At 41.6% G+C, this 21316-nt stretch overlaps 1 protein-coding gene across 4 annotated transcripts in view; it reads left to right on the forward strand.

Moving 5' to 3' along the window:
• The window catches only part of CACNA2D1 (calcium voltage-gated channel auxiliary subunit alpha2delta 1), a 1206813-nt gene that overhangs the window by 816704 nt on the left and 368793 nt on the right, over nt 1–21316 (forward strand). For all 4 annotated transcript variants that reach the window (XM_073551318.1, XM_073551320.1, XM_073551319.1 and 1 more), the window contains exon 10: nt 6751–6850. In XM_073551318.1, the coding sequence (XP_073407419.1) occupies nt 6751–6850 (100 nt within the window). The remainder of the gene's footprint in view (nt 1–6750; nt 6851–21316) is intronic.

Raw genomic sequence — 21316 nt, forward strand, 5'->3', positions numbered from 1 at the left:
AGTATGTTTTAATTAATAGATCTCGGAATAATAATAAGTTCCACAAATGAACATGTTAAAAAAAGATGTTCCTGTGCTGAGATAATCTTATAAAGTGATCCTGCTATGTACTGTGTAACGGCCGGGTCTGAGGATGCAAAGCTGCTCCTGCTTATTAATGATATGTGAGTATAAAGGTGAAACAGCAGAGGATTGAAGCTGCTGCTTTCGGAGGTAAAACATTTGGGTACGGAAAGCATTCAGACCCCTTTAAATTTTTCACTCTTATTTCATTGCAGCCATTTGGTAAATTCAAAAAAGTTCATTTTTTTCTCATTAATGTACACTCTGTACCCCATCTTGACTGGAAAAAAACAGAAATGTAGAAAATTTTGCAAATTTACTAAAAAAGAAAAACTAAAATATCACATTGTCATAAGTAGAGATCGGATGTTCGGGTTTGGCCGAACAGTTGCAAAAAGTTCGGGTCCGGGTACTAGAACAGTACCAGGACCCGAATTCGAACCCCATTCACTTGAATGGTCAGCCCAAACATCAAGTGTTTGCCATGCTGTCATGTGCATGACAGCATGGCAAACAACAATTCTGATCGGCGGTGATATCATCCCCGCTGGTCAGACAGCTGCAGTGAGCACTCTGCTGTGATCAGAGATATAAAGTTTGCCTACTGTCACTGGTTTCAGCTGATGGGACTACTTGTCCCATCATCTGACACCTGCTACCACTAATAACAGCGAGAGCAGGAGCTGCGGATGGTTGTATTCATCAGCTGCTCCTGCGCTGTAAATAAATAATTAAAAAAAAAAACAGTGTGGGTTCCCCTGCATTTTTGCTAACCAACCAGTCAAAACTCACAGCTGGGGCTGCAACCCTCAGCTGTCAGGTTCAGCAAGGCTAGTTGTCATGAATAGAGGGGTCCCCACACTCTTTTTTTTTTTTTAATTCTTTAAATAAATAATTTAAAAAAACTGCTTAGTTCCCCCAAATTTTTGACAATCAGCTTTGCTATAGCAGACAGCTGGGGGCTGGTATTCTCAGGCTGGTAAGGGGCCATGGATATTTGCCCCCCCAGCCTAAAAATAGCAGACCGCAGCTGCCCAGAAAAGGCACATCTATTAGATGCGCCAATTCTGTTGCTTTGACCGGCTCTTCCCACTTGCCCTGTAGCGGTGTCAAGTGGGGTGATAGTTGGGGGGTTGATGTCACCTTTGTATTGTCAGGTGACATCAAGCCCCGAGGTTAGTAATGGAGAGGCGTCAATAAGACACCCCCATTACTAATACCATAGTCAAATTGTAAGAAAACACAGACATCCAGAAAAAGTCCTTTGATTTGAAAGAATGACACAGAGTTCTTTAATAATTTTAATTAAACCATACTTATGACCTCACCTAATTCCACTAAAGCCCTCAATCTCCTGTAATTAAACTAAAATAATAAAACAACAATATACCATACCTGTACTTCGTTCTGTCCCACGCCGTAATCCGTGTCTAGGGGAGAAATAGTTTTCAACTTGAACGGTGCCAATGTACGACAATCCAGGCTGAGAACCACTGGTGAATGGGTTGCTGCAAGTGCTGCGTCAGTGACTAGCAGTGACGTCACTGAGGCTGCATTCCAAGCTGGGCTGAACTGCTTTGATCTCGGTGAGATACCCGCTAGCACCATGATAAAAACTCTCATGGTGCTAGCGGGGATCTCACCGAGGTCACTGCAGCTCAGCCCAGCTGGAAACGGAGCCTCACTGCCCAAAGGTAACCTCGATGACGTCACCCCCAGTCACTGAGGCTGCACTCGCAGCAGTTTATTCCCCAATGGTTCTCAGCCTGGACGGTCGCATGTTGGCACCGTCCAAGTTGAAAACTGTTTTTCCCCCAGACATGGATTATGGCATGGGACACAACGATGGACAGGTGAGGGATATTGTTTTCTTTTTTTAGTTTTATTACAGGAGAACAAGGGCTTCGGTGGGATTAAATAAAAATGTAAAACTGTGCTTTGTTTGATTTCTAATAAAGGACTTTATTCTGGCTGTGTCTTTGTTTACCAAATAACTATAGGATTAGTAATGGATAGGTGTCTTACAGATGCCTCTCCATTACTAAACCGTTGGCTTGGTGTCACTTGACAATACAAAAATGACATCAGCCAAGAAGTGTACATTAATTGGAAAAAAAAAAGAACTTTTTCGAATTTATCAAATGGCTGCAATGAAACAGAGTGAAAAAATTCAAGGAGTCTGAATACTTTCTGTACCCACTGTATGTGCCTGAGGTGTTACAACATGAGCAAATGTTTCTGCCTTATCTACAGTGCTCTGAGTTCCTAAAACAAGTCAGTGTCTTTACTGTATAAGCTCAGGGCTACAGATTTTGCTGAAACAGTTACTTATCTGTTAGTTCAAACAGGGACATGCGTTACCCCAGGCAGGGAAATGTGCTACCTCAGGCAGGGAAATGTGCTACCTTAGGCAGGGAAATATGTTACCTTAGGCAGGAAATATGATACCTTAGGCAGGGAAATGTGTTACCTCAGGCAGGAAAATGTGATACCCTATGCAGGGACATGTGTTACCTCAGGCATGGAAATATGTTACCTCTGGTAGGAAAATGTGTTAAGGCCCTGTTACACGATTCAATGTCCCAACGATCCCACCAACGATCTGACGTGGATGGGATCGCTGGGACATAGTTAGCTGGTTGCTGGTGAGCTGTCACATCGGCAGACTCACCAGCGATCAGGACCAACGAGCACGCTGGTATCCAGGGTAAACGGGGTAACTAAGCACCGCGCGGCGCTTAGGCTGGTTTCACATTTGCGTTTTTTTTCGCGGTAATTTAGCGCTAAATAGCGCATGCGTTTTTTTTTCCTATACTTTGCATGGGATGCGCTTATGTGCGCATACACATGCGTTTGTACTCGTTTTACCACGCATGCGTTTTTTTGCGGTATGCGCTCGGGCGCACAAAATGCAACTTGTTGCATTTTTTGTGCGTCCGATTTGCCTCAAAAAAACGCATGCGCGCGCAATGCGTTTTTTTACAGCAAGACACCCATTATAAGTCTATGGTGAGCATATGTGCGCATTGGCATGCTTATGTATGCGGTTTTTTGCACATGCGTTTTTTTTTTTACCATTAGTTTAGACAATGGAATTTAGGGGTTTGGGTAAAGTTAGGGTTAGTTAAGGGGGTTTAGGGTTAGGGTTAGGGTCAGGGTTAGGGTTAGGGTTAGGGTCAGGGTTAGGGTTAAGTATGGTTTGGTTAAGGGTTAGGGTCAGGGTTAGGGTTAAGTATGGTTTGGTTAAGGGTTAGTGTTAGGGTTAGGGTCAAGGATAGGGTTAGGGTCAGGGTTAGGGTTAGGGTTAGGGTCAGGGTTAGGGTCAGGGTTAGGGTTTAGTATGGTTTGGTTAAGGGTTAGGGTCAGGGTTAGGGTCAGGGTTAGGGTTAAGTATGGTTTGGTTAAGGGTTAGGGTCAGGGTTAGGGTTAGGGTTAAGTATGGTTTGGTTAAGGGTTAGGGTCAGGGTTAGGGTTAGGGTTAGGGTCAGGGTTAGGGTTAAGTATGGTTTGGTTAAGGGTTAGGGTCAGGGTTAGGGTTAGGGTTAGGGTTAGGGTTAAGTATGGTTTGGTTAAGGGTTAGGGTCAGGGTTAGGGTTAAGTATGGTTTGGTTAAGGGTTAGTGTTAGGGTTAGGGTCAGGGTTAGGGTTAGGGTTAGGGTCAGGGTTAGGGTCAGGGTTAGGGTTTAGTATGGTTTGGTTAAGGGTTAGGGTCAGGGTTAGGGTCAGGGTTAGGGTTAAGTATGGTTTGGTTAAGGGTTAGGGTCAGGGTTAGGGTTAGGGTTAAGTATGGTTTGGTTAAGGGTTAGGGTCAGGGTCAGGGTTAGGGTTAGGGTCAGGGTTAGGGTTAGGGTTAAGGTTAGTTAGGGTTTGGGTTAGGGTTAAGTATGGTTTGGTTAAGGGTTAGGGTCAGGGTTAGGGTTAAGTATGGTTTGGTTAAGGGTTAGGGTCAGGGTTAGGGTTAGGGTTAGGGTCAGGGTTAGGGTTAAGTATGGTTTGGTTAAGGGTTAGGGTCAGGGTTAGGGTCAGGGTTAGGGTTAAGTATGGTTTGGTTAAGGGTTAGGGTTAGGGTCAGGGTTAGGGTCAGGGTTAGGGTCAGGGTTAGGGTCAGGGTTAGGGTTAAGTATGGTTTGGTTAAGGGTTAGGGTCAGGGTTAGGGTCAGTGTTAGGGTTAAGTATGGTTTGGTTAAGGGTTAGGGTCAGGGTTAGGGTTAAGTATGGTTTGGTTAAGGGTTAGGGTCAGGGTTAGGGTTAGGGTTAGGGTCAGGGTTAGGGTTAGGGTTAAGTATGGTTTGGTTAAGGGTTAGGGTCAGGGTTAGGGTTAAGTATGGTTTGGTTAAGGGTTAGGGTTAGGGTCAGGGTTAGGGTCAGGGTTAGGGTTAAGTATGGTTTGGTTAAGGGTTAGGGTCAGGGTTAGGGTTAAGTATGGTTTGGTTAAGGGTTAGGGTCAGGGTTAGGGTTAGGGTCAGGGTTAGGGTTAGGGTTAAGGTTAGTTAGGGTTTGGGTTAGGGTTAAGTATGGTTTGGTTAAGGGTTAGGGTCAGGGTTAGGGTTAAGTATGGTTTGGTTAAGGGTTAGGGTTAGGGTCAGGGTTAGGGTTAGGGTTAGGGTTAAGTATGGTTTGGTTAAGGGTTAGGGTCAGGGTTAGGGTTAGGGTTAGGGTTAGGGTCAGGGTTAGGGTTAGGGTTAAGGTTAGTTAGGGTTTGGGTTAGGGTTAAGTATGGTTTGGTTAAGGGTTAGGGTTAGGGTTAAGTATGGTTTGGTTAAGGGTTAGGGTTAGGGTCAGGGTTAGGGTTAGGGTTAGGGTCAGGGTTAGGGTCAGGGTTAGGGTTAAGTATGGTTTGGTTAAGGGTTAGGGTCAGGGTTAGGGTCAGGGTTAGGGTTAAGTATGGTTTGGTTAAGGGTTAGGGTCAGGGTTAGGGTTAGGGTTAGGGTCAGGGTTAAGTATGGTTTGGTTAAGGGTTAGGGTTAGGGTTAAGTATGGTTTGGTTAAGGGTTAGGGTCAGGGTTAGGGTTAAGTATGGTTTGGTTAAGGGTTAGGGTTAGGGTTAGGGTCAGGGTTAGGGTTAGGGTTAGGGTTAGTAAAGTCATGGTTTGGGTTAGTGTGAGGGGCCACCTAATGTTGGAAAAAAACGCAAACGCGGTAAAAACGCACTAAAAACGCATACAAACGCATAAAAATGCTGCGTTTTTTTCATGCATGCTCATAAAAATGCTTGAAAAAAACGCAGCAGTTGTATGCTTTTGTATGCGTTTTTCAATGCGTTTTTTTGCGGGAAAAACGCGCTGCAAAAAAAAGCAAGTGTGAAACAGGCCTCAGTTACCCGCTGTTCACCCTGGATACCTGCTACCAGCATCTGCTGTATGGCGCTGGGAGCTCGCTGATCATTGGTCTCTCGCTGTCACACGCAGCGATGTGTGCTGCCCAGCGGGAGACCAACGATAGATTTATGGCCCAGACCATTAGGCAACAATTATCGATCAGCCAACTGTCACACGCAACGATGTTGTTTCGACATCGCTGCAGCGTCACCAAACTGGTGACGTTGCAACGATATCTTTCACAATATCGTTGTGTGTAACGGAGCCTTTACCTCAGGATGGGAAACATGTAACCTCAGCTGTGAGTCTCTGCTGTTTTTTTTTAATTTGCGCCAGACGCTGGGGTATATGCAAACTTTGAACTAGAGCAGTTCTGCATGGTCAGACACAGACATTGCAGGGGCACATTTATAAGATTATCTTAGCATAGCAACAATGTTTTAATACATCTAAATGTGGAACATTTTATTATAAGTGCTATTGATTAAAATGTACTTTGTTCATGGGACCACCCATTTAAATAGGTAATGTACCTTTACACATAAACACATCCATGCTTTGATAAATTTAGTACATTTGTTTACCATTAAAGATGTAGCATCTTACTGTATAACCTAACATACAATGCCATATCTATCCCATCATGCAGAAAAATATCTTATCTACAGCGCAAGATATCAAACAAGTCATATTAGGTGCCAAGTTACTGTTTTCTGCATCATGGTATCTTGCTGCATTCTGGTATGTGTGTCAAGATAGGAAATGCAATATTTGTGCATAGTGTATGCATATTTGGTGACTATAATTACTTAAAAAAAGATCCGACCCAATATGTAACATGGGTTTGCTTCCTTATTAACAATTCCATTTCCTAAACATTCTTATTGTCTTTTTTTCATTTATTTATAGTTGTATATTTTGAGTGAAAAGTGAGAGATTGAGTCTATTAAAAGCCTGTCTTGGCTTCCACAGAGGACTCTTTGTTAGGCTAATGTCAGGGGGAAAAGCATCAAGCCTGATGGGTCTAGTAGATTGCTTTGTAGTAAAAAAATCTATTCTCTAGTTTATCGCTTTGATGGAATAGATTGCATCTGATGTTTTAAATGGATTGAAATACTTTTATATTACTGAAATGTGTTTCATCAGCATTTGCAATGCCTCCTGTTTGAGCTTTGCCCTGAAGCAGACAAGCTGCCATTTAGATCCCTTAAAAAGTCTATTATCCCAAGGAGGCAGAAGTGGACGTACATGGAGAACCAAGAAAAGCTTTTCAATTACTTTCATTGACATTGCACCTGAAACTGATTGGGATATTTCAGGCTGATTTGTTTGTGTAACCCCTGTCTCATTCTCATGTCTCTTTCTAAAGGAGCGGGAGTGTCAGCGGGCTGACGCTGAAGTTGATAAGAACCTCTGTGTCCGAGATGTTGGAGACTCTTTCAGATGATGATTTTGTGAATGTTGCGGCTGTAAGTAATGTGTTTGTGTAATGTACATCACTTAAAGTTTATGAACTTTGGTTCCTATCTAATGGAATTCTTTATAGAAGTGGTGAAAACCAAATGACTGCCTTTTCTTACCCCTTTGTTATGACTGTAGTGGCGAATTAGAATCAACACGAACACGAGAGATGTTTCCACTTAGCTGGTCATTTATAATCTTGTCTGCAATTTAATTGATTTAGTCCAATCACTAGAAAGCAATGAAACATAAAGTGACTTAAGGGCCTGTTACACTAAGCGATATCGCTAGCAATATCGCTATAACGTCACTGGTTTTGTGACGCAGCAGCGATATTGCTAGCGATATCGCTATGTGTGATACTTACCTCCGACCGGCTCCCCCACTGATTATCGCTGATCGCGTGAGAACGTCCTGGGCCGCTTCTCGTCGGGCGCTTCCTGTGGCGCCGACGAGCAACCCGTGGACGCGGGTGGGAGGACATCAGGATCGCCTCGTCTGACAGGTAAGTAGCGACCCCCGACCGCTGCTATGTCGCTGGTGAGATCTGCCTGTGTGGCAGCTCACTAGCGACCACTTAGCGATGTACCAGCGATCCTGACCGGGTCATATCGTGGTCGGGATCGCTAGTGCATCGCTAAGTGTAATGGTACCCTTATACTACTAACAACAGTGCAATTACTGGGTATTTTATGTTTATCGACTTCATTATATAATCTAAGGAGCCGCTCAGATAAGCGGTAAGCCAGTGACATGTAAGTATGATTTCTAAAAAAGTCTCATTCAATGACCCCCCTTTTTTAAAAAAACAAATATTGAATATAAGCCTGCATTGCATTTTTTCTCTCTTTTAGCATAGAATTTCACATAGCACATCATGATTCCATCATGATTCCATAACATGGCAAAAAAAAAAACAAAGAAAAGTAGCAAAATAGTAGTCATTAACCCACATGGATTGGAGACTAGTAGGTAAAATAGTTATTAACCCACATGGATTGGAGACACAGCCAAGAATAGAACCAATAGAACCTGTATCCCTTTCTGGCACTGTTTACCAGAAATGGTAGAAGCTATCTCAGTAATTGGTATACATCTCTAAGTTATCAAGTAAAAGGAATGGTGTTTTAGGGATAGTGTAAGAAAAACTCATTTCAGATCCTCTACTGGGGTATTCTGAGTAAATTCATAAATGTTCTGTGTTTTGAGCCTGTCAGAGCACATGAATTATTTGTACTTTGTGCTGCAACTATTATTACATAGTGAATGCTATAAAGCACTATTTCCCAATAAAGGAATGTTAACACATTGCATTTTTTGCACTAAAAAATGCAGCATTTTACTGTATCAGCAAAGGGAATGAGATTTCCACAATCGCATGCACATGCTGCTTGTTTTTTGCTTGCAGATTTACGCAGTTTCAAATTTGCGGTTGTCAATTCTTCCAGCATCTTTTCAACGTCTTTTACCTATTCAAGCAAATGGTAAAAAAGCACATAAAAAGCATAAAAAAGAGCATGCAGTGGCATGTAAAAGTTTTGGCACCCCTTTACAAAATTACTGTTATTGAGAACAGCTATGAAAGTTGCTAAGGAAATTATCTCTATAAGGCCTAAAGTTAAAGATGACACGTTTACTTTGCATTTTAGGCAAAAAATATATATTTTCATCTTTTACATATTAAAAATTACCAAAATGTAAAATGGGCCGATGCAAAAGCTTGGGCACCCTGCATGGTTAGTAGAGTCTTTCCATTTTTGTTTGAGGGATTTTCATCCATTCTTCCTTGGAGAATTCTTCCAGTTCTGTGAGATTCCTGGGTCGTCTGCATACACTGTCATTTTGAGGTCTAGTTGCAGATTTTCAATGATATTCAGATCAGGGGACTGTGAAGACCATTGCAAAACCTTCAGCTTGCACTTTTGAGGTAGTCTATTGTGGATATTGATGTGTGTTTAGGATCATTATCTATTTGTAGAAACCATTCTCTTTCCAACTTCAGCTTTTTACAGATGGTGTTATGCTTGCATGAAGAATTTGTGGAAATTTCACTGAAGTCATTGTTCCCTCTACCTGTGAAATGTTCCCCATGCCATTAGCTGCAACACAACCCCAAAGCATGATTTATCCACCACCAGGCTTAATGGCTGGTGTGATATTCATTTCCTGAAAATTCTGTGCCATTTTTTCTCCTCACATGCCTGGTGTGATATTCATTTCCTGAAAATTCTGTGCCATTTTTTCTCCTCACATGCCTTTGATCAGGGGATTCAAACATGCGGCCCCTGAGGCTGCTTCATTAGGCATCCTTGATGATTGTGGCGTGGTCCAGAAGGACGCTAACGGCAGTGCTTTCATTCATTTGAAACATATTAACGTGCAGAGACAAGATCTTTGCATAGCAATACTAATGCCAGCAGCCAATCAGAGGCCAGCAGCTTACATCGGTGTGCCAGTGCGGCGACTTTTGGCATCACTGCCATTCACCGGAACATTACTCTTGAATGGGGACATTACTCATGAATGGGGATATTACTCCTGTTTTGGGGACATGGGTCCTGGATGGAGAAATTACTTCTGATGGGGACACTACTCCTGATTGGGGACCGGGATGGGGACATAACTACTGGATAGGGAAATTACTCCTGATGAGATATTACTCCTGGATGGGGACATTGCTACAAGCTGGGGAACAAGATGAGGCATTGTTACAGGAAGGGAACCAGAATGGGACCAGGATGTGGCATTAGTATAAGAAGGGAACCAAGATGGGGAATTAGTACAAGAAGGGAACCAGGATGGGGCATTAGTACAAAAAGGGAACCAGGATGGGGATTTAATACAAGAAGGGGACCATGATGGAGCATAAGTAATAATATTGTAAGACAATATTACTGTATGTGGCCAATTGGGGGAAACAAAATTGCAAAATTGTAACAAAAAGAAAAATCAAAATAAAACATGAAAAAATATTTTGCCACTTCAAATGCTGTTTTATATACAAACTAAACAAGTAAACCAAAAAAACGCACGTTTCTTATCGCTACATTCATAATGGCCCAAGGTATTAAACTACCATAAATCATACTGTATAATTAATTCTGTTTAAAAAAACTAAAATAAACTCAGCACAAAAAATATCAAAAAGTTTATAGAAAAAAATGGTATCACTAAAACTGTCACAAAGAATGCGGCCCACCAAATTCAAATTTTTCCGATGTGCAGCCCATATACCCAGCCAAATTTGAGACCCCTGTCTTTGCTCAATGTGGCCCAAGAGTACTATTTCATTTTCATCAGTCTAGTGCAGTGTTTCCCAAACTCCAGTCCTCATGGACCCCACGGGTCATGTTTTCAGGATTTCCATAGTGTCGCACAAGAGAGAGAATTCCTGATGCCTTGATGATACTTCCACCATCTGTGCAATTCTATGGAAATGCTGAAAACATGACCCGTGGGGTCCGTGAAGACTGGAGTTTGGGAAACACTGGTCTAGAAGACTTGCTTCTAAAATGCATCAGGCTTGTTTAGATGTTCTTTTGCATACTTCTGATGCTGAATTTTATGGTGAGGATGCAGGAGATGTTTTCTTCTAATGACTCTTCCATGAAGGCCATATTTGTTCAGGTGTCTCTGAATAGGAGACAAAATGGACCACAACTCCAAAGTCTGCTAAATCTTTCTGAAGGTCTTTAGCAGTCAAGTGGGGGTTCTGATTTGCCTCTTTAGCAATCCTGCGAGCAGCTATCACTGAAATTTAACTTGGTCTTGCAGACCTTAGCTTGACCTACACTATTTCTGTTAACTGCCATTACATTTTGAACTGAGCAAAGGGCAAGTTGAAAACACCTTGTTCTTATAGCCTTCTCCTGCTTTATGGGCCTCCACCATTTTCATTTTCAGAGTGCAAGGCAGCTGCTTAGAAGAACCCATGGCTACTGTTTTTTTTTGGCACAAAGTTGGAGGAGGTTGGGTTTTTATAAACCTGGAAATATTGCTGGACTTTCCTAATGATGATAATGAACAAACCATAACCCTAAGGCCATGTGCACATGCTGTGGTTTTGCTGCAGTTCTGCTGCGGTTTTGGCCCTGCAGAACTGCAGCAGTTCCGCAGACATGGTACTTCACCATGTTAGCCTATGGGTTTTCAAAACCGCAGTGCTCACGCTGCGGTTTTTTACCTGCGGAAAAGCTGCGTTTTTTTTCCGCAGCATGTCAATTGTTTCTGCGGATTCTGCTGCGGTTTCACACCTTTAACATAGTAGAGGTGTGAAACCGCATGCCAAACCGCAGCAAAACCGCAGGTCACTTTACTTGCGGTTTTACCTGCGTTTCTGCGGGAAAAAACCCGCAGGTGAATCCGCAGCGTGTGCCATACCCTTAAAGGCTAAGTAAAGTCTGAAACCTTGATCAACGTTATCTGAGCACACAAATCTCCAAAGGTGCCCAAACTTTTGCATCTACTCATTTTCCATTTTGTTATTTTTAATAGGTAAAAAATAACAATATATAAATATTTTTGCCTAAAATACAAAGGAATTGTGTAATCTTTAACTTAAGGCCTTTTAGAGATGATTTCATCTTCAACTTGTTTGCCTGTTCACAATAACAGTAATTTTAATCATGGGTGCCCAAATTTAACATGTCATTGTATTTTACAGTAGCATTTTTTCTTGCCAACACTCTATCATTTGCAGTAGATTTTCCTGCAAATATTGTAAAGGGTAAGAAACCAAATCCCAATCCATAACTGAGCGTTCAAGCCAAATTATTGGTCGGTTATCCAGAATAGCTGAGCCAATATTATAAAATATGTTGTCCTCACTGCTTTATTTTCTCATTAGTGCAAGCAGAACAGTCCAATATAAAAATGTCCTATTTATTCCAACATATAATAAGTTCTTGACCATCCAAAGACATTGCATCTAAGCTGTGGTATCACACAGTGTTTTAATTTCTTGAGCTGACTCTGCAAAATCTCAACCTTAAAGAGGTGGAGCACATCAAATATAATCATATTTCCATGAGGTGTTTAGTAAGAACCATAAACCACAAAATAATGTCACATCTTAATTGCAAAATATCTGGAAATTCAGTCGATTACTGCTTGTTGGAATGAATTGGAGATTTTGTGTACAAGACCGTTCCTCTACCACAATTCAGACAATATAGAGCCGTGGGTATATTTATTTTATTGTTTTCCAATTTTTTTTTAATCTGCTCTTGTTTAGCTAGATACATTCTAAATTACCTATATACCCAACTGTTAGATTTATATATTAGCCAGTATTATGTTTTTATTTCTGGTATTAATGTCAGGCGAAAAAGCATTAAAGTCAGCTGTATCTAGTTTGTACCAGAAAATCTATTCTCTAGTTTGTCACTTTGATAGAAATGATTGATTATTAAGCGCTATGACGCTAATCTATAATATAGTATATTGAGTATATCAAGTGCACATATATTATCCAATATTCTTTTTTTCTGTAAAGCAAGTTAAAGGAACAGTATGAGAAAAACGCTGTGTTCTTAATGCAGGTTCAAACTACCTTAATCTCCCGTTGGTGTTCTTTTTGTCCCTTTTGTCATGTACCACCCTTAAGGCCATGCACTAGGTATAAAAACAAAATCTTAGTTATTCCTAGAATGTCCCTTTAAAATTTAGTTTTATTGCTTTTTCATGACTCTTATAGCACAGAATTAAGAAATTTCAGGTGACAATATACTGAGATGTATACACATAGTTTTCAATTCCTCTAAATAAGACTGATGTAAAGCAATCAAGACACAATCCTCAAATATCTCTTTCATACGCTCTTCAGACATGCAGTCCTCCAATTGCTTACATCTATCTTGAGAATTAAGATAAAAATAAAAGTGGCACTACCAATCATGTTGTTAGCTGAACCCTACCTATCATTATTCATGGTCACAGCTAAAAGATTAGGATATACTTTCTTGCCGGAGAAGGCAGGAAAATGACACTGTGACTTAATCAGCCGTATCAGGATTTATGCTGAAGTCTCAACGAACAAGAGGCTTAAATATTAATGTGCAGAAACACTTAAGTGCAGAGTTTTTAATTATATAAATGCATTTGTTTCTTGGTAAGCTGCAGTTTGTGAACCATGCAGTGGCAATATAAATCACCTATGGGTTAACATGTCACATCTTCAGATCTTAATTTTCATCCCTGCTACCAAAACTGATGCTCTTTGCATGTGAATAGGAGCTTGCTGTTCGTAAATTTGCAAATGAATGAGAAAGATTGCCATTCCTCCCAACTAACCCTTAACATGCCTTGACTGTACAAAGTGGAAGATGACAAAGCCAAAGATTTGCACCTAGTGTTTTAGAGTTTTTGATTCATATGTGGATTTTCCCTGTCAAATATCGATCACAGCATTTCTTTTGGCACACTTTATTCAATTGATATTCGATTGTTTTTGCAAGGAAAAACATTTCTCTGATAATTTAAAAACTTGTTTTACCTAACAGAAAGCATCTGCAATCCCATGCTGTAATGTCGGTATACTCTCTTTTGTATTTTCCTCTGCTCAGGAGCTGTGGTATATCTGACCATGTTCCACATTTATAAGATTATTATTAAAGCTATTGGTTAAAATGTACTTTGCTCATGGGACAACCCCTTTAATTATATAAGGTTGTGACAGTTCTTGACAGATAAAGAAAGTTTAGCTAGATAGCAGGAGAGAAGAGTAAGTAAAGTTATACACTGAGCAGAGCCAAGAGAAAACCAGGTCTAGTTTATTCCCATCTTCATGCGTAGGAGAGTTAGTGAAGTATGAAAGTCCAAGAGAGGAGGATAAAGTGACTTTGTCAGCACAGAATGACTGTTGAAACTAAGTACAGGTGCTTGGTGCATCATGGTGTGGCCAATCATTTAAATACACCCTATTAGCTGATTTTTTTCTATCTTCGCCCTTCACTGGATCTATGAATCCAAAACTGTTTATCAAAGAAGAAGCAGGGGAGGAGATTGAGAAACAACCTTTGCACACTGAGCAGCGGGATTTAGGTTCAACAGTCATTCTGTTCTGACAGTGTCTATTTAAGAAAAAAGATGAATACTTGATGCAGAGAGTCGATTATCAATGGTTATGTTAAAGTTCCTCATTATGAGAGTGGAAATGTCACATGAAAGAAAGAGTGGAAGCCATAATAATCCAGGAACTGGATGGTTTTGCCTGGAGGATGATATACAGCCACCACTCATAGTGACAAGATTTTTAGAGTCTAACTATGTGGACCTCAAAGTCAGGAAACATAAATGAGGGTACAGTGGTATAATTTGGAAAAAATATTGTTGTAAAAGGAGCAGACAAACACTTCCATCTTGTCTGCCCTCAGGTCTAGGGGTATGTGAAAAATGTAGCCGACCACACAAAAGATCAGCAGCAGCAGTGGTGTCTGACTGCTCTAGCCAAGTTTCTGTGAAAGGCAATTGAAAAGAAAAAAGTTGTGGAAGTAAGGGAAGTTTGATATACACTGACCACGAGTATCAGAAAGCACAGTTAAAAGAGACAGGAGAAGACTTGAACTGAATGTTAATAAGATTAGCAGGGTTTCTATGTGCAACAAGAAAATAGCTATGATTACTAGTGGAAGGAGGGCAAAGGTTAGGGGAGATGTTGCCAGTGGCAGGTGAAGAATAAAGAGGTGGTTCAATGATTTATGCAAATGTTTTGTGTGTTGTATGGTGGTAGTGGATGGTTTGAAGTTCTTCAGAAATGTGGGAAGAGCAGGAGATCTGTGCATGGGAGGGGGGGAGAGAGGGACTGTTATAAAGAGAGTACACAAAATGTGTAAAAGGGCGGCAGATGTTGAAGAAAGCAGTAGCTAAAACATAGATGAAGCAAAGAGTTATGAAAATGTTATGCAGCACAATTGAGCAGGAAGCATGCTTGTTTGAATACAGTATAACATGGGTCCCCAACCTGTAGCTTGGGACCCCACATGTGGCTTTCAAGCCCATGATGTGTTGCTTACGGCTGCCTGCCGGCTTGTTGCATTAGTAATACGTCTATCAAATATGAAAAGCAGGTCTCCTGATGGTGACTTTTGCATAAAAGTGTAAATCTGAATGTGCGTATTCTGGCCTTGGGGATTTGGTGATAATTTAAGTATGGTACGCTGGACACCAGATGTAAACTGTCAGAGGAAGTGCTTGAAGCTGGATGCAGCAGTATAGTGGGAATGATAGATGCTATAATACTGAATAATGGAATTGTGGGAATCTCTGAATTTTGGTACACTACCTTGGTGTTTCTGTGGAAAAGCTTTGACTGTCATTACACCAGTAATGGGGTCTCTGTATGATGCTACTTTGGGGGGGGTGGGAGCTGAATGTTTCTCGCCACGCTCTCTTAGACCTAAATGTGGTTTTTGACCCTCTCTCAAAGCTAAATGTGGCTCTCAAGGTCAGAAAAGTTAGGGATCACTGCAGTATATCTTGCATAGCTTACTTGTGTCCTGCCCTGTCCGACTGCTATGTTTAACTGCATACACTTCAACAATATTGCAGTGAGAAATATATTGCACAAGTGCACCCAGCACAAGTGCTTTCCCTAGGCCAGATGTCATATATAACAAAATATTTTGTTTCAATTTTTTACAAGTAGGCTACATGCTTCCTTTCTTCTATTTTCACATAATATTCAATAATATGCTATTAAAATTCTGTGATAGACCTTGAGTTAAATAAACGTATAGTTCATGTCTTTAACAAAGGAGTTCCATCTATTTGTTAACCTCTTCCTGCAAATGCAGCCTTTCTGCAACTGGGTGTACAGTTTCTTCTTAAGGATGGCATGGGTACTGGAGTTGTGCCAGTGTTATTCATAGCAGAAGCCAGCTGTAATACCCCACCTAGGCTTCTGCTACGGGGGCTGAGACTGGATCTGGCTAAGATTTCAATACTTTTACCCCTCACATACCACAGTCTAAACTGACAGCATCATCTGAGGAGCTTGACAGAGGGATATTTCTTCTTACCTCAAAAAATTTCTGTCACAGATGACCGCACCAACGAGATAGGGGATCCACTCTTCAAGACTGGAAACCTTCAAAAGGTAAAAAGGGTGGTGACTCTCTCAGCATTAGTGGTTTTCTGTGGTTGACGGAGGAGCTTTCTTGGATGGCAGCAAAAAGAAAAAGAAGGAAATGTAGTTCCCAGACCTGTACCATCTGGTTTCCAGCAGGGCCCAGTCTCTGCTGTGGCAGCACCAAGAAGCTGGAAGCGCTGCAGGGGACCACTGGGGTCTCGTCAATTGGATGTGGCATGGATCTCCGGTACCATCACCACATGGTGTCCAACAGGCGCGTGTCCTAGATGCACGGTCACGATGCAAAACCCAAGTCGCACCATTATGACCTTTCACCTGGAATTATACTTCCGGGGACGGGTACTGGAAGATGCAGGAGTGTGCAGGCTGGCAGATCCCCTTGAAACTTACCTATTGAAGGGAGGATCGCTGGTCAGGCAGAGGCTTATGTGATTTTTTTTTTATTATGGCTCTCTTTACAGCAAAAGCAGCATGCAATGCAGCAGCAATTGGAGCTGAAGTATCAGCTACAGCGTCTCCAGCCAAGGTGCCAGAAGCATCCTCAGGAAAGTCAGCAGCCACGTCTGGACAAGAGTGGCCACTCGAATGGTGTACACAGGAACAGGGACTCATGGGTTTCCAGGTCAAGTCGGCACAGCTCCAGAAGAATAGAAGATTCCGCTGTATCCAAATGAGAGAATTTGGATAACATACTGCCTCCTGTTACGGTACCCATTTATATCCTCTGAGTGGTGAGTGATCTATGTGAAATTCAAACCTGCTAATGAGGCTTAATCTCTCTTTCGCTCCTCTATGGCTCGGAGATCGCAAAAAAATGCTCAGCAAAATCTAATCATAGAACACGTGCGCTTTATGGCCAGGTGTTAGCCAGAGCATTGCCTAAAAGATTATGCCAGGCTTGCACAAATTAGACTTTTCTGAGGAATCCTGGGATGAAATTCAAGCAAAAGAGGGTGTTCAGAGAGCAAGAAAGGTGAGATGACTGATTCACAAAAACTAAAGGGTTTCTGTTCGGCAGTCCTTCCCAGGAGAGCAGGAGACTCTCGAAATGACTTTATTCTCCAGGTGAGGGGGGCTCTCTCTTCCTTCCAGCCTGAGAAAACATTTCCTCCAGTGTCTGGATCCTCCGCATAATAAGATCAGGGTTTAGGCTGTAGTTTTTGACACATCCACCAGAGAGATTTGTGATGACTGGCCCTCGAGCGTCTCTGCCAGAACAACTGGCATTAAAGAGAGAATTCTTAAATATGTTAAGAAAGAACATCTTACTAGAAATTCCACTGAAGCAGGCTGGGAAAGGGTTCTATTCACCCCTTTTTTAATGAAGAAGCCAGACAGCTCCTACAGGATGATAATCAGCCTAAAAATCTGAGCAAGTTCTTAAAAATTTCCACATACGAAATGGAGTCAATAAAATCTGCAGTAAAGTTACTCTTCACTGTATGTTATATGGCAGTACCATTTGCCAATGCATGCAGAATTGCAAGAATTTCTCAGAGTGGCAGTGACAATAGGGGGTCATGAGATACTTTCAAAACAATACCCTCCACTTTGTCCTAGCAGTATTACCTCGGGTGTTCACAAAGTTAATAACAGATGTTACGGCCCACATCAGAGAAAAAAAAACAGACTAATTGTCCCCTTTCTAGCTGATTTCCTCATAGTAGGAAACTAATATGATCATTGTCAGAATCAAGTGGAGGAAATATGCGTTAGGATGCCTTTTTTGTTTCAGCAAAAATCAAAATTAGACCCACAAAGGATGCAAATCTTTCTGGGTCTCATACTGGATTCCACCCATCAGGAATATCACCTACCAGATCAAAAAAGATAGTCTGTCTGATATCTATGGCAAAATATAAACCTTTAATGACCCTCAGAAGTTCTATGTCCCTAGTAGGCTCTCTTACCTCCGGTATCCCGGCAGTGAAGTCAGCCCAGAATCACATAAGAGAATTACAGTGAAGCATTCTAGGAAACGGGATAGCCTTACTGGGAGATCTGGAAGGCTATCTGACACCTCCCCAATACGCTCTCTTCACTGGTGCTTGAATTGGACTCAGTCTGGGAAGGAATGCCTTGGGTTCCCAACATCACCAGGGTAGTCACCAAAGATGCCAGTCCCAGGGGGTGGGGAGCCCATCTGGATGACCATTTAATTCAATTGGTCAGTGGTAGAAAGGAAGGGTTACTTCAATATGTGGGAGCTTCTTGCAGTGGAAAAGGCATTGAACGGATTACTTCCATTCCTGCAGGGCCACCACATGAGAATTCTCGCAGACAACCAGGTAGCTGGCACATACATAAGCCATTAGAGTGGCACTCACTCCAGGACCCTGAGGCAAATTTCAAAGTGGATATTTGTGCTGGCAGAAGCGAACATCCGGTCATTGTCCGCCCAGCACATCAAAGCGAAAGGCAATATCAAAGCAAAAGACAATATCAAAGCAGTCTTCCAGAGCACATGCAGCTAAAACAGGAAGAATGGTCTTTAAAAAAAAGTCGGTATTCAACCAGTTTGTGGCCATGTGGGGTTATCTGGAGATCAATTTGTTCGCAACCAGGCTAAACCAGAAGCTAGAATAATTTTGTTCTCTGAACCCGAAGGAAAATCCCCAGGTAGTAGACACTTTTCTAATTAGCTGGGGTTTCACTCCTGCGTACAATTTTCCTCTGATATGTCAGATTCCAGCTGTATCAAGGAAGATCAGAGAAGACAGAGCAAGAGTAGTTCTCATAGTCCCCTTCTGGCCCAAGGGACCTTGGTTCATCTGGCTCAAGAAGATGTCGATCACAGAACCCTGGATTCTTCCAGAAATCCCAGACCTTCTATCTTGGGGGGTATATATACCATCCTCATGTGAGGGGGCTGCACTTAACAGTCTAGAACTTGAGAGGTCATTATTAGAGGTCCCCTTCAAATCTGGTCTCCACCCTACTGGGTAGTAGGAAGCCAGTTTCCACAAAAAAAGTCTATTTTTTGGGGGAAAATGCCTCTCAAAGCAATCCTAGAGTTCATTCAAAAGAGACTAGAACTAGGGCTTTCAGTTAATACTCGAAAGTGTCAAGGGTAAGTCTTAGGAGCACTACACAACTGCAACCTGGTGGGGAACAGGTGGGTGTCTAGGTTCATAAATGCGTGTGATAGAGCCAGACCAGTCCCAGTGACAAAAGCGCCTCCTTGGGATTTAAATTTAGTGCTAAATGCTTTGACAAAGTCACTCTTTGAGCCTCTAACTTTAGGATCTATAAAAATAGTCACCCTAAAAACCACACTTCTGGTAGCCTTAACATCAGCTCGTAGGGTGCAAGACATACAGGCTTTGTCTGCAGATCCTCCCTTCACCCTAGTTTTGGAGGATAGCGTGATCTTGAAACCTGACCCAGACTTTTAAACTAAGGTTGTTGTAGAAAATTTCATAAGCCTCAAGAGATAACATTACCGTCCTTCTGTTCTGACCCTAAAAATCATAAGGAAGTAAAATTTCACAGTTTAGATGTTAGGACATGCGTTCTTCAGTATTTAGCAGCCACATAGTCATGGAGGAAGAATAGGGCTCTATTCATCTCCTTTCAGGGTTCCAGAGAGGGTCAAGAGTTTTGAACAGTACGTTATCGAGGTGGATAAGAAAGGCCATCAAGATAGAGCAGTTCCAGAAAATCTGAAAGCCCACTCTACGAGAGCAATGGCAACACCCTGGGCAGAAAAATCTGTGTACATTAAGCAAATATGTAAGGTTCCAACTTGGTCTTCCTCTTCTATCTTTTATAAGCACTACAGACTAGATCTATCTTCCTCCTCTGACCTCATGATTGGAAGAAGGGTTCTTCATGGTTTTGGGCCCTCCCTATTTTTCAGTATTTCTCTGTAATTCTGGTGCTGTCATGGGCGACAGCAAAACATGTATATTACTTACCGGTAATGTGCTTTTTCAGAACCCATGACAGCACCCCTATATGCCCTCCCGTTGCTAAGATAATTACCATCTGGTGGGTGTGGCTTAGGTTATTCACTTGTGGTGGAAGTTTAAAAAATGGTATATATATGTGTATACACTACAGGTCCTCTCGTGCTCTGTAAACCTACTGATGCGGAGAGAGGTGCCGCCATATTTATCGTGATGTTTCCTGTCCTTGAAGGGTGAATCAAATCTCTCGTTGGTGCTGTCGTGGGTTCTGAAAAGAACATATTACCGGTAAGCAATATACATGTTTTTTTTACCAAGTTATATGTTACCCAAAATTGTGTCACAGACAAATCCAACTCATCCTGAAAAAAACAAGCCCTCATATGACTGTAGCTGAAAAATAAAAATAGTTATAGCTCCTAAAATACAACGATTAACAAGTAAAAAAAAATGGTTGGTCATAAAGGCCTTAACCAGCTGTCATGGCAAGTGGAGTAAGGGCAGTCCCACTCAGCTGTGTGAGACTGTGTCTGACTATAAATGGTTCAACATAACTCAATTTTTGGTTGTGTTCTTGGTTATTCTGGACTCTTGAGGATTTTGGTAATAAAGGTTTTGATTATAATACGTGCATTTTATGTACACTCATCAACATTGAAATTGCAACATCAAAAATTAAACCTTGTGAAATTATTAAAATCACAATATTGATAGACATGTTAATGATGGATACATGCCTTGGCATGCTATCAAGTTATTTTTGGTTGAAACTGGCAGATTCCTTTGCATTTACCGACCACTGACGTCCCAGATGTGACCGATGGAAGACACAGTGGGAAAAACAAGTATTTAGTCAGCCACCAATTGTGCAAGTTCTCCCACTTATAAAGATGAGAGACGTCTGTAATTGACATCATAGGTAGGCCACAACTATGAAAATCAAAATGAGAAAACAAATCCAGAAGATCACATTGTCTGATTTGGCAAGGTTTATTTTTAAAATTATGGTGGAAAATAAGCATTCGGTCATTAACAAAAGTTCATCTCAATATTTTGTTATATATCTTTTGTTGGCACTGACAGAGGTAAAAAAAATTTCTGTCAGTCTTCATAATTTTGGCACACACTGTTGGTGGTATGTTGGCCCATTCCGCCATGCAGATCTCCTCTAGAGCAGTGATGTTTTGGGTAACATGGATTTTCAAATCCGTCCAAAGGTTTTCTATGGGTTTGAAATCTGGAGACTGGCCAGGTCAGTCCAGGATCTCCATATGCTTCTTAAGAAGCCACTCCTTCATTACCCTGGTGGTGGGCTTGGGAACATTATCATGCTGAAAGACCCATGCACGTTTCATCTTGAATGCCCTTGCTGATGGAAGGAGGTTTGCACTCAAAATGTCACGATACATGGCCACATTCATTCTTTCATGTACACACATAAGTCATCTTGGTCCCGTTTCAGAGAAACAGTGCCAAAG

The sequence above is a fragment of the Dendrobates tinctorius genome, unplaced genomic scaffold, assembly GCF_039654945.1.
Source record: "Dendrobates tinctorius isolate UK_male_01 unplaced genomic scaffold, ASM3965494v1 ptg000174l, whole genome shotgun sequence".
Taxonomy (NCBI): domain Eukaryota; kingdom Metazoa; phylum Chordata; class Amphibia; order Anura; family Dendrobatidae; genus Dendrobates; species Dendrobates tinctorius.